Here is a 12,386-nt window from a genome sequence, read left to right as displayed (position 1 = left end):
TTTTCATATCAAAAGCAGCTAATTTTGATTTTGTTAATCTGTTGTCCTCCTGAACAGTAACACTAAAGGGCTACAATAAGCAGACTCTTTTTCACCACTTCTCAGAGCATCTGGCAGTTGGCCTGCCACTGTCCTAAAAAATAAATAATAAAAATCTGTTTACATATGCATATATACTTATTATATTTAAGTATAATACTATATTGGCACCTTATCATTCATTTGCATCTCTCTCTTGTGTGCGCGCGTGTGTGTGTGTGTGTGTGTGTGTGTGTGTGTGTGTGTGTGTGTGTGTGTGTGTGTGTGTGTGTGCGTGTGTGTGTGCGTGTGTGTGTGTGTGTGTGTGTGTGTGTGTGTGTGTGTGTGTGTGTGCGTGTGTGTGTGTGTGTGTGTGTGTGTGTGTGTGTGTGCGTGTGTGTGTGTGATTATTATTAATAATAGTTCTTTTTATTATTATTTATTTATATTGATATATGTATGCCACTCTTTGCCATTCTAATTACCCCTCGGGGATACATAATGTTTTTTCTGATTCTGAGTGAAATGCAATTAGTTCTAGTCAAAATTTAGTCATCAGAACTATTGCAGTATTTCCCTATTCTAGTCAACTGAATGCCGTTAAGATTTTTGTACACTATATATTAGAGGTGTCCCGATTCAATATTGATATCGGATATCGGTCCGATATCAGCTAGAAAACGAATATCGGATTTTTTCAGACTGCATCTAAAATCACCGATATAAGCTTTCCGATAAAGTGTTCCGCTCCAGCACTTCTATCTATAGGTGACTGTGGTTCACACTCCAACAAAATAACCTACTGTTGTTGACTTATTGTTCTGTTTGCGTAACATCACTTGATCAAACCTTTTCTAACATTCCACACTACAAAATAAGTCATAAAAGTATGTATGATTCGTGCTGATATCACATCGGATCAATATTGGTATCGGCCAATACTCAACTCTGCAATATCGGTATCATATCGGAAGTGAAAAAGTTGTATCAGGACATCCCTACTTAATATGTTACAGATACAGTCGAATAAAATATACAGCACACAATTTTAAATGCATTTTTTTTTTAAAGATCTATTATATACCATTTATCAACCTGATAAAATCAATGTTTGTAACTAGTTACACACACAGATGTGATGTGATCAACATAAGACCATGCGATCACAAGTTCTGATTGGACTTCATCCATGTGACAAAAAAAAATCATACTTTGTTTTATTTTATTTATTTTTTTTGTCCACATGCATTTTGTTAATTAATCAATAGCCTTGAAATTGTTTTAATCCTTAGTCAACAAAATTAACTTTTTGAATTTCATAACAGGATAGGATTTCTAATGTTCACACTGTAAAGTCATCTCATGGGCTGGAATGGGTGCTATGATGGACTTGCAGGTGGCCTAAATGATGTCATTTTCTGTGTGACAAAGACATTTTAGACTGTAAACTCTGAATTTTAGGTGTAGGTGTTTATCAAACACCCAAAAACAGATAAAATACCAGTGTGTCGGTCCTCACCTTCTACCTCGAGGAGACAAAAACACTGTAGGCCAAAGATAAGTGCAAAGAAGTGCAGTGCATGTATGCAGCATCAGTTCTATGTAAACATGCACTACATTACATAGGTATAACAATGTAAACTAAAATGTCTTGCATGCGCACAGATGTTGGTTTATCTTTGTGCTCTACAAATGTGTCTGTTAATTATCAGTGTGATGTAGTATGTCAGAGCTACCATTCAAGCTGAAGAAAACTCATTATAGATCAGTGGCCTCATGCTATGCATACAGAATTGCAACAATCCAAAGCTAAGAATATTCATCTAACCATCTCTTATACAGAACATATTGTGCTCAATGACGTCACTACACATCCAGTCATACATCTACAGGGTAATTGCTCATAACAAAGGTTATAAAAGACATTTTATTGTCATTGACGAGTTGACAACTCAGTGAATATCTTAGGTAAATCACACACATAAATGTGATTAATATCCCAAGTACGTATCCCAAACTTGTAACAAATAATTTACCCATTTATCTATCATCTCTGCTATCTGCTAAATATTTTTTTTGGATATAATACCTTAACGTTTTAGTTTAAGCAAATTAACAAATTCGTCTTTGAAGAAATTAGCAAGTGGCCGATTGACAATGAATATTTTTAATTAGTTCTCAAAATTCAGGCTATTCTACACTATAATAATGTAGTAACATAGTATGTGTTTTAGATAGATAGATAGATAGATAGATAGATAGATAGATAGATACTGTAGATAGATAGATAGATAGATAGATAGATAGATAGATAGATAGATAGATAGATAGATAGATAGATAGATAGATAGATACTTTATTCATCTCCAAGAGAAATTCACGTGTAAACCCTATATCCTACATAGCAAACATTATAGGAAAACTCTAGGTAAAAAGAATTAGTTATCAACATTATTGAAAATAAAAGTATATCTACTGTAAACACAAACTATTTACATAAAAACATGAGATAGAATGGCGGTGGTTGTTCCCAAATGACAAAAATGAAACTGGGAATTGTAGATAAAGTACTCTCAAAACTAATATTACTTTTTTCATTGCGTGACACTTGTGACGTTTCTGAGGATCCGTTTCTACGTAATGACGTTGGCGTTTTACGGACGTATGGACGCAGTCGTCGTGTTTTGAGTGGCAGCGCGGCAACAACAGTAACAATGGAAACCCGTGCTGCTGTTAGTACGATGGTTATGTATGAGGACGAGTCTCTGGAGGTTCATTACGTGGATGGGGCTCAGCTCCAGCTGTCACCGTGTGGTTGTGAGTTTCTGCTGCTGAAAGCTGCGGAATCCCGCACACATTCTCGACAGGCCATGGGAAGGGTCCGACAGAGGACCAGGTTCACCATCAGCGAGTACAAGGTAGAAAGATAAACAACAGTCGCTTTTAAAATCTCATTTAACCCATTAACTACAGGCTTCTGACCCCCAAACGGTCCAAGGCGAGAATAAAAGTGTTTAGAATCTTCTTCATGGGTCTTAACACATTGCGGCAACCCACGTCGTGTGTAAAAAGAACGTCAAATGGAGCGTTTTTTTTACAGCAATGGCGGCTCAAGGAGCCTCACAATAGTTCCCGGAAGTGAGCAGTTGACTATTGCAGCGCAATGGAGCTAGAGCGGATTAGCCAGTTTGTGATGCATATCGGATATCGGTCCAATATCAGCCGGAAAAGAAATATCAGATTGTATCGGACTGCATCTAAAATCTCAGATAAAATATATATTGTTTTTTTTAATTTATTTATTTTTTCAATATCTTCTATTTTATTTTTTTATTTCTTTTATTCAATCATAGACTATTCTTATTCTAAAAGGTTAATTATATGTAATCCATTGGTTTATAATAAATGGTTTTTTTTAAATAATAATAATCAAGCCTTTTTTAACTTTCTATGATTCTTCTTATCGCATCGACTCAATATCGGTATCGGCCACTACGTAAGGCTACAATATATATCGGTAGTGGAAAAAGTTGTATCGGGACATCCCTACTACATGTCTTTTTTTAAATTTATTTATTTATTTTTTAAAATCAAACAATAAGCCTATCAATTGTGTTATTTGTGAAAAAGTGCAAATGAAGTGTTTGAATATGATCACCTCACAGATTTTTTAATTGTTATAATCCTGATTTATTTTGAGATTGCCACAGCTGACTTTGGCTAACCATGTCTTTCTAATCTCTGGTTCGGTTGTGAAGCCATACATTTTCACCCTTTTTTAATAGCGATTGGAGCATCCCCAGGCAGCACAGCAAACCTTTGTGGCGACTACATACAACGACACCATGTATGAAAGGCACAGACAAACTGCGTGACAAGTTATTCATGTTTCTGACTTTGGTAGACATTTATTTAATGAATTCATCTTGGTACTTAAGTAGTAAAAATCTAATGTCTTTTTTTTATATATGTATAAACATAATATATATGTTTTCAATGTGTCCCGTCTGACCCATTTTCAGATTTTTTCACATGCAAACCAATATATTTCTGCCTTTTGCAAAAAACAAAAAAGTAGACAGTGAAGTTATTCTGAATTTGTAAATTAAATTAAATTCAAAGTAATTTCAAAGAGCTATATTATGTATTCATGTATGGGTAGGGTTGGGAACCGGAGGGTCGCTGGTTCAAGTCCCGGTGCAGACAAAATACGGAAGTTGCCCTGGTAGCTGGAAGGGTGCCAGAGCAAGGCACTGTTACGGCTGAATTTACGGTTGACCTCATTTGGAGACATGATTTATTGCTCTGGTTGAATGATGGAGTCCAGGAGAAGCATTGATGATTTTATTTAAAAAAAAGTTTATTCTAAACTAAGAAAAAAGGTACAAGATGGAAACAAAAATGGTGAACCCCTGGCCAGGCGATCCAAAGACAGAGTGACGAGACACAATATTAAAGCCACGTATATCTCCCCTTAGTTCCCCCCTCCCTCCTCCCCCCGAGAGATAGGGATAGAGACAGGGAGAAGGAGGGAGGGCAGGAGATGGAAAGAAAGACAGTTTACTCCTCGAGTCAAAACAGTTCGCTCCCCGTTATCTGATTGCTATGGAAACGGAGGTGTGTGCGAACTATGTGTTTGTGTGAATGAATGAATGTGTATGGGGTGTGCTATGTGAGTGTGTGTGTCTGTCCTTGTGGTTGTTTTGGAACTTTGGACAGGCTGTTCTGACCCAGAGTGAAGACAAGTTAAAGTTGAAGACATGAGAAATCACACAATGAAAAGTTACACCCCAAGGCTTAAGGATTAAAATATATAAGTAATTATATTATTAAGCATAACTAATTATTCTGCCCCAACAGCACCAAACCCAAACACTGCTCTGGATGTGTCAGGTCAGCCAAATGCTGCTACCATAATGACAGTAGATGGTACAACCTGCAGCTGTTCCTACTGCCTTATAGGTTCATACGGGAGTATAAAAGGCAGAAAATCAGGCAGTCGATGGGGAGAAAAACCCAAGCCAAAGATTGATAGAAGCTGCAACATTGGCTAAACTTTAGCCTAGGAAACATTAAAGGAGGTTATAAAAGAAGCTTTGAGCCTCCTTTCCTTATCTTAAAGATAATTTGAATATTTCTTATCATGGAAACTCAAAGACTTTCGGGGGTTTAGGAAATGTGGATAGGAAAGGAGATAGGAGGGACTATTTGGACGCAGCCAAATACTGGGCAATTTAAAAAAAAAAAAAAAAAAAGACCTGCATTTGGTAGCTTGATAAACAGTGACCTATCAATCATCTGGGGTGGTACTGAAGATGTCCAATCAGGTTCCAGAGGTGTAGCTCCACCCTCGTCTCTGCATTGTTATTGATGACAAAAACTGCAAAGTGTTAATTTAATTAATGAGCTAAAAACAGTACAGTGGTGCAGTGGCCTGCGTACAGATTTTTATTTCCTAGAACCTTTCTATGTGGAGTTTGCTTGTTCTTTATCTCCACATGCCTACATGGGTATTTTCTTGATTCTTGAGTTTCTTCTGGCAGTTCAATAACATGAATTTTAGGTTTATTTAAGTCTGTGAATTACCCAGAGGAGTGAAATAAAGTGTGCGTGATTGTTTCTCTGTATTAATCCTGTGAATAATTGGACTGAAGTGAATCGAGCAACCTTGATTATACATTTCGTAGGGGCCGATGGCGCACTATGACAGCCTCGCTTTCATTACTCTGCCCCAGGGCAGCTGTGGCTACAATAGTAGCTTACCACTACTGAGTGTGGAGTGAAAGAACCTTGATTCTGTGAAGCGTCTTTGAGTGAGGGCTATATAAAGTTGATGTATTATTATTACATGAAATGCTCACTCTAATACCAGGATTTTCTAGCACTCTGGGCAAGTGGAATTGTTCTCTACATTAACTATTTTATTAAGCATGCAGAAATATAGGCCTTAAAGTGAATTATACAGATTTTGGTTTAATCATATTTGTCATTAGCATTATGAATTGTAAGCGAAGTTGGAATATTTCTGCAATTTGTTCAAACCTGAGTTTCGAGTTGGAGGATATGTTTCAGCCAGAATCAATCAATCAATCAATCAATCTTTTATTTGTATAGCGCCAAATCATAACCAATGGTATCTCAAGACACTTTACAGTAGAGCAGTCTTAAGGACGGACTCTTCATTTTATGGATACACACATATGCATATATACGTATATACACATACATATGTATCCCACACCCAACATGAACAAGAATCAGTTTTTAACAAAATGTATTTTGCCCAAATGTCTTCTTAGCCACTTTGCCGCAGTGCAAAATCTCATCCTGATGTCTCTGCACTCACTGTCTTGTTTTTTCCACCACCACTTATTATTTCTTCATATGCAATCAACCTGACCCACAACATTTTAAATAATCAGACGCACTTTTGCTTAACTGACACAATAAAAATAATTTGAATAACAAAATAAACTGACCTGTTACACTCTTGACCTTGAAGCTGCTAACACACCAGAACATTGGGAGATAAGATAAACACACCGTTCTCACCCTTCCTCTGTTATAATTCTTAAGCAAAGCTTTACAATTTTAAGTGTTAATGTAGGATTATTGATTAACCACTGATTTATTTTGATTCATGTGTTTTAGTCGATAATTGTGCGGCTGTGTATTGATTATTGACTGTTATTTGTAGAACTATCAGATGGTTAGGTATTGTTTTTATTCTCTTAAAATAGATAATACAATTGATAAGAATTCCTGTATGTGTGTTTTTCTAATCCTTTCTTCTGACTGTTTGCTGGATTTGTTTGTCATAGATAGCGGCTGTGTTTTTAGGACAGAACGTCCACTTTAGATAAGTAGACTGAGGAGAGGTGGACAAATAAAACAACATTTCTGTTCAAATGAAATGTAGATCAAACTGAATATTAGCCATTACCTTAATCAGTACAAACAATACATTGATTAACTATGCTTTTTAGGAGTTAATCTAAAATGGATTATGATTGCAAAATATATTTTTAAAACTCATCAATACAAATGGGAAGTTATTTATTAAAACTAAATTAATTGGCATAGTCCATGTGTGTCGTTAATAGTTATTCTATCCTACACTAGCAATACAATTTCTCTACAATGGCTTTGTGAAGTCTTTAATTTTCACGTTCTGTCTTAGCTGGTACTTGTTGATCTCCCTGACTAAGGTACTGTGTCTTTCCCTACCTTAAAAAAGCCATTCCACAAACATAGCTCAAGGTTGTCCCATCAAGTTATGTTTGTTAAACCTTGATCAAGACTGGACAGAAACCATGCCCACAAATACCAGGGCAAATATTCATAGGTTAATGTTATATTTATGTGTTTTGTGTCAGAGAAATGTTGGAGGACACACATGCAGAGATTGCAGGCAGGACTAGATTTAAATATAAGTCCATTTAATAATTAAACTGAAACTACTAAGTCCAAAACAAAGATACAAACTGGCTGACAAACCAGGGGACAATAATTATTGGGGAAACAGAAGACAATGAACCAACAACCATTCAGTGTCCTAACACTCAGCTAAATAGTGAGGGAGGGTATGTAGGAAATGAAGCACAGCTGAGTGCCACACAGGAGGAAGCCTACCAGTAATCACTCACAGTACACACACACACACACACACACACACACACACACACACACACACACACACTGATGAGACAAGAGAAACATGTAGACAGAGCAGATGTGTGAACCGCACAACTTGGAGGCAAATGAGTTTCTCCATCCGGGATTAATAACGTTTCTCTAAAACGGAACAAGATAAGTAAATGACATCAAAACACGATCAAAAGTGAAACTCAAATCGATAAAGAGCATCACCAGGGCTGGTACTCAGGTCCTCCACGTAGGATTCTCATACTGTGACACGTTAGATCAGACAAATTATTCTCCTGGAGACGATATGGATGAAGCCGTATTATCACAAGTTTATCATCTACTTTTTCAGAATCAGAATCAGAAATGTTTTTAATGGCCATGTACAGTTTTAAGGACAGTACAAGGAATTTGTCTTGGTAGTTGGTGCACAAAACAAACAACAACAAAAAAAAAAGAACAACCCAGCAACAATAATAATAATAATATTGATAAATATAAAGGATGAGGGATAAATAAAGAATAGATAGAGAATAAAGGATCAATAGGATAAATATAATTTAAAAGTCACACCACAGATATTATAATACCTGAGATGTTGGTTTTGGATATATCTCAGGTTTCTTTTGTTGCAGAGTTATTGTATAGCACTTTAAATGTTAAACGTTCATTGAAGAGGAAAACATAGTCTGATCAACATCTTTATACCCATCTTCTTACAGGAACTGTTAGTAGCTGCCCTTGCCTTCAGAAATAAATATGCCAGTCAGCCATACCTGCCGGAGGAGCTCATTTCTGCTGAAAGCAAGAAGGTACAATAACTACTTTCGTACAATACAATAACATTTGTACTTTTAAAGATATCTATATTGTCTTCAAAATCTGTTTTTCACTCCTGCAGCCCTTTTTCAGGATTGACTCTAATGTGTATTGGCCTGACTGGTCACTTTCCGAGGCTGAGCTTGGACCTGGAGGTGAGATCATCGTAAGGTCAAAAGGAGGAGAAGCCACCCTGATGCTGGCGTCCTCAGGAGAGGACTTCTCTGTTGAGTTCATGTGTAACCTGAGTCAGAACCAGTCCTACCGAGATACTTATGGAAGTTCGGGGGGTTTAAAAGGTGATCAAACCGAACATACTCCTAACGGAGGCAAAGAGTTGACACAATCAATGAGTTGTTCTTCAACAAATATCTGCACACAGCCCAAGGTAGTGCTCTTCCAAAAGATCTATAACATCCATCAGCTTTGATGATTAATTCTGTTTTCTTGTGTCCTCGACCTGAATAGATGTATCAGTCTACCACAGTAGTCCAGCATCACTCGTGCTATACAGTGCCCTCTATGTGGGTGTATCCGCTCTCCTTGGCTCGCTATTACTGGACAGCTCATGTCTCTGATGCTGAAGATGGAGCAGAGACAACCAGCAAAGCACACAAGCCAGACATCTCTAGTGAAGCGAGGAGGTCCCTGCTTCCTCAGGCTTTGCCTCTCACATGTCCTTCACCTCATTTGCACAGGTATGCAGAGTCAAATATATCGTATTAGCACAACATCTATTGAATCAGTGTGGCATTCATGTGCATGTATTTAAGGTGGAAATTTAAAGATCCTTTGGCCACAGATGAGGACTCAGATCTGCCAACAGATCTTCTAAAGGTGATGTGGTGTCAAGGCATCATTTACAGGTGAGTACATATCTGTCTACGACAATAAAATGCCTCGGATAGATTATTTATAATAAATTATATATATCCAATAATCTATTATATGTTAGGGTGACTTAAGAACCAGTTTGCACCGTAAATGTTATTCTGTCCAACCATGGTCTCATTATTGTTTATGTAGATGTACCAGTCTTGTCAAATTGTCAATTAAGACCAAGATGATTTCTACTTGTCAGTATAGTGATATTGTTTTTTAGTTATAGTGTGTCTAATTCAACCAAATAAAAATAATCAACCATTTGCACATATTCACAGGATCCAACTTTGTTGAGGCATATTATTTTCCAATCACTGTCTGCATGGACCGTCATGACTCAGTAATGGTTTTTGGTAAAGCTTCTTATTTATAATAATAATGCATCAGTTTTATATAGCACTTTTCAAAAAAAAATTACAGGAAGCAGCAATTTCTACTATTATTTTTAATACTTTCTAATGCGTAACAGTGTTTTCTGAGCATGTGTTCAAATCTTGGCCAGAAAACCAATTAATTCTAAACTTTCTTGTGGTGTATTTGTTTGCTTTTTGATTATGTCTTTGGATGTTTTGTCGTTGGTGAGCGTAGCTCGAGTGGTAGAGGGGCTGTCTTCTGGTCTGGCTCCCAATGATAGGTTAGTGCCTTGCATGGCAGCTCTGTCCCACACGTGAATGGGTGAGTGTGCTGTTATTGTAATAAATAAAGCGTCACGTAAATCAAGTTCATTTTGTAACTGGAGCTTGACAGTGTTGTTTTTGAACTGATCATTTTATTTTTAAGACCCTGGTTCATGATGCTGCCACCACCATGCTTCATTATATATCTAGTCTAATGTCCCTCTTGGGATTGTGACACAACTAATGTTGCAAATTAATAATGGCTCTCTTCTCCTTAATAAAACTATCTATAGTTAGCGGTAACATTATATTACTATAGTATAAGACATATAGAAGATACATTTTTTGTAAACAGCTAATTTGGAATGATTAATTCCCTTCAAACAGTGAAGCAAGAACTATGTAACATGACTCGTTATCTGACTGGTTAATTCTGACCACAGCTATGAAGTGTGCAATAAGTCAATAAAACTTGCATTAAAGTGATCTTCTCTTCTTCATGCCGTCTACACGGATTTTGTTCCAAATTTTGGTTAAAAAAAAGAGGTTTACAGGAACTTTTTTTTAACTTTTACTGATTTTTAAAGCAACCCAAAGCAGCCCAAGTTGTCATTTTGACTAAAAAAGCTGCTAAATGATCCTGAATGCTTCCTATAGAACTCAATGGCCTGAAAGGGGTGATTGGCGTCATCAATGACGTCATTTCAACATGGCGGCGCACAGGCTCTCAAACAGTAAACTAGTCACATTTTTAAAAGTTAATAAAACGAATTTGGTGCAAAATAATGCATTTTGTTAGACATAGATCATAGAAGGACATTTCAAAGGTTTTAGGCCACATTTGCAAAAACTGTGGAGGATCCCTTTTAGAAAAATAGCAGGTATTTTATTGGGGGGAGACACAATGATCTACGATGCTAATGTGTTAATCTTCATGTGTGCTGCAAAGGATTCTGAATGGCACTGACCCAGTTATAGAAGTTTCTCCAGGAGATGAATCAGTCATCAGGTCTAATGCTGTCCTTAACGGCTATTTTACCCACTACAAATATGACCTTCGAAGGAAGAAGGTAAACTTATATATTTAACCACAGGAATATAAGTATATGTCATTGGAGAAGTGTTTTAAATCCAAAAATGTGTTTCGTTTACAGAGGAAAGAGGTGACTTACCATGTAAGCAGCCTGCCCCCTGATGTACTCGGACAAGTCTATTTAGTGAGCTCTACTGTTACTCGTGCAAGTAGGTAAGCAAAAGCAACATCATGGGTCTTATTTCTTAAATGTCTCAAAATATTTCATGTTGTTTACGATTGCGTTACTATTTTTACAGGCTCATTGCTGGATACATCCAAGCCCTGCAATTGTTGAAGTTCTCTGTCATGCCAAGTTGCTTGCAAAAGGTCAAACAATGCGTTTGCACTTCAGCTAAAATATTTTTGCAGCATCTAAGAATTTTAACTGGTAATGTACTGCCAATTTATTATTAGGAGAGGCATTTTTTCAAACCAGTAGTTTGTGAAGAGAAACCTTCCCATGCTGTGATTGATGAGCAAGATGTGAATGTCAAACAAACAGCAGATTGGAGGTGAGTTTTATCTTGTAATCACTTTGCCATTTTTTGTTCACATGTTAACACTTTCATCCTGCATTTTTTTTAGGTCAGATCTTGTTGCTGCAGAACTGGAGAAAATGAAACGCTTTAACAGTATCCTTCAGTACTTTGCCTATGTTTGAGAGACCAATGCCATTCACACAGACTTGTAGCATACTATCAAGCCACGGTGTGCGTCTTTACTGCTCAACATTTATTTAATTGGTTGTTAATTAAAATTTTTAAATTTTTACATTGTACTTTCCCTGCATGCCCCTGTGTTCCCATACCTGTAAGCTGCTGGAACTGTGAATTTCTCTTGGAGATGAATAAAGTATCTATCTATCTATCTATCTATCTATCTATCTATCTATCTATCTATTTAATTTAATCTTTAACTTATTGTACCCAGTTCTGATGGAATACAGCCAACTCCAGGGCTCCAGAGAGAAAGAACTTGCAGAGTTAGAAGGTACTCCTACAGATGCCACTGAAGACCAACTAGATGAGAAATGCATCGCTGAAGCTCTTCAAAGGACTTCAAAAGCCATACAGGACATTGATGCTATTATTTCTGCAGCTTCTATGATATAAGAGGTTATAATAGCCTGGAATCAAGAAAAGGCTGTTTTTTGTGTAAAGTATTACATTAAAATTAACTGTACTCCTCTGCTACACTTGTCTGATTTCCTACATTATTCATACATATACATAAAGTTCCCACATACAAATTGCATCAGTTCAATTTCTTTCAGTTACCTTAGAAAGATTTAAAAAAAATATGATGTGTCATAGGAAGATGAATAATGGCAG

General features: G+C 36.7%; 2 protein-coding genes across 4 annotated transcripts in view; one reads left to right on the top strand and one right to left on the bottom strand.

Annotated features, from left to right (window-relative positions):
* Positions 1-12,386, bottom strand: part of gapvd1 (GTPase activating protein and VPS9 domains 1) — a 748,782-nt gene that overhangs the window by 450,872 nt on the left and 285,524 nt on the right. The gene's annotated exons all lie outside the window — the stretch shown is intronic.
* Positions 2,676-11,565, top strand: c9h5orf34 (chromosome 9 C5orf34 homolog). Of its 3 annotated transcripts, XM_028457002.1 has the most exons (9): positions 2,676-2,936; positions 8,385-8,474; positions 8,564-8,869; positions 8,950-9,179; positions 9,255-9,347; positions 10,930-11,050; positions 11,135-11,222; positions 11,313-11,382; positions 11,470-11,565. In XM_028457002.1, exons 1-8 carry the CDS (start codon positions 2,733-2,735, stop codon positions 11,348-11,350), a joined length of 1,170 nt encoding a protein of 389 aa, XP_028312803.1. In that variant the 5' UTR covers positions 2,676-2,732; the 3' UTR covers positions 11,351-11,382; positions 11,470-11,565. The 3 variants fall into 3 exon arrangements, 2 of the variants coding, with proteins under 2 accessions (XP_028312803.1, XP_028312804.1); XR_003674773.1 differs by lacking the exons at positions 11,313-11,382; positions 11,470-11,565 and adding an exon at positions 9,952-9,997 and having other exon boundaries at positions 11,135-11,146; XM_028457003.1 differs by lacking the exons at positions 10,930-11,050; positions 11,135-11,222; positions 11,313-11,382; positions 11,470-11,565 and adding an exon at positions 9,952-10,589.

Source organism: Gouania willdenowi, chromosome 9 (assembly GCF_900634775.1).
Source record: "Gouania willdenowi chromosome 9, fGouWil2.1, whole genome shotgun sequence".
In the NCBI taxonomy this organism is placed as follows: domain Eukaryota; kingdom Metazoa; phylum Chordata; class Actinopteri; order Blenniiformes; family Gobiesocidae; genus Gouania; species Gouania willdenowi.
This window is presented reverse-complemented; position numbering and strand designations above follow the sequence as displayed.

Excerpts from the sequence above, each read along its gene's own strand:
- c9h5orf34 (XM_028457002.1), top strand. The coding sequence starts at position 2,733 with ATGGAAACCCGTGCTGCTGTTAGTACGATGGTTATGTATGAGGACGAG. Across the intron at positions 2,937-8,384 it reads TCACCATCAGCGAGTACAAG|GAACTGTTAGTAGCTGCCCT; the intron begins GTAGAAAGATAA and ends ATCTTCTTACAG. Across the intron at positions 8,475-8,563 it reads TTTCTGCTGAAAGCAAGAAG|CCCTTTTTCAGGATTGACTC; the intron begins GTACAATAACTA and ends TCACTCCTGCAG.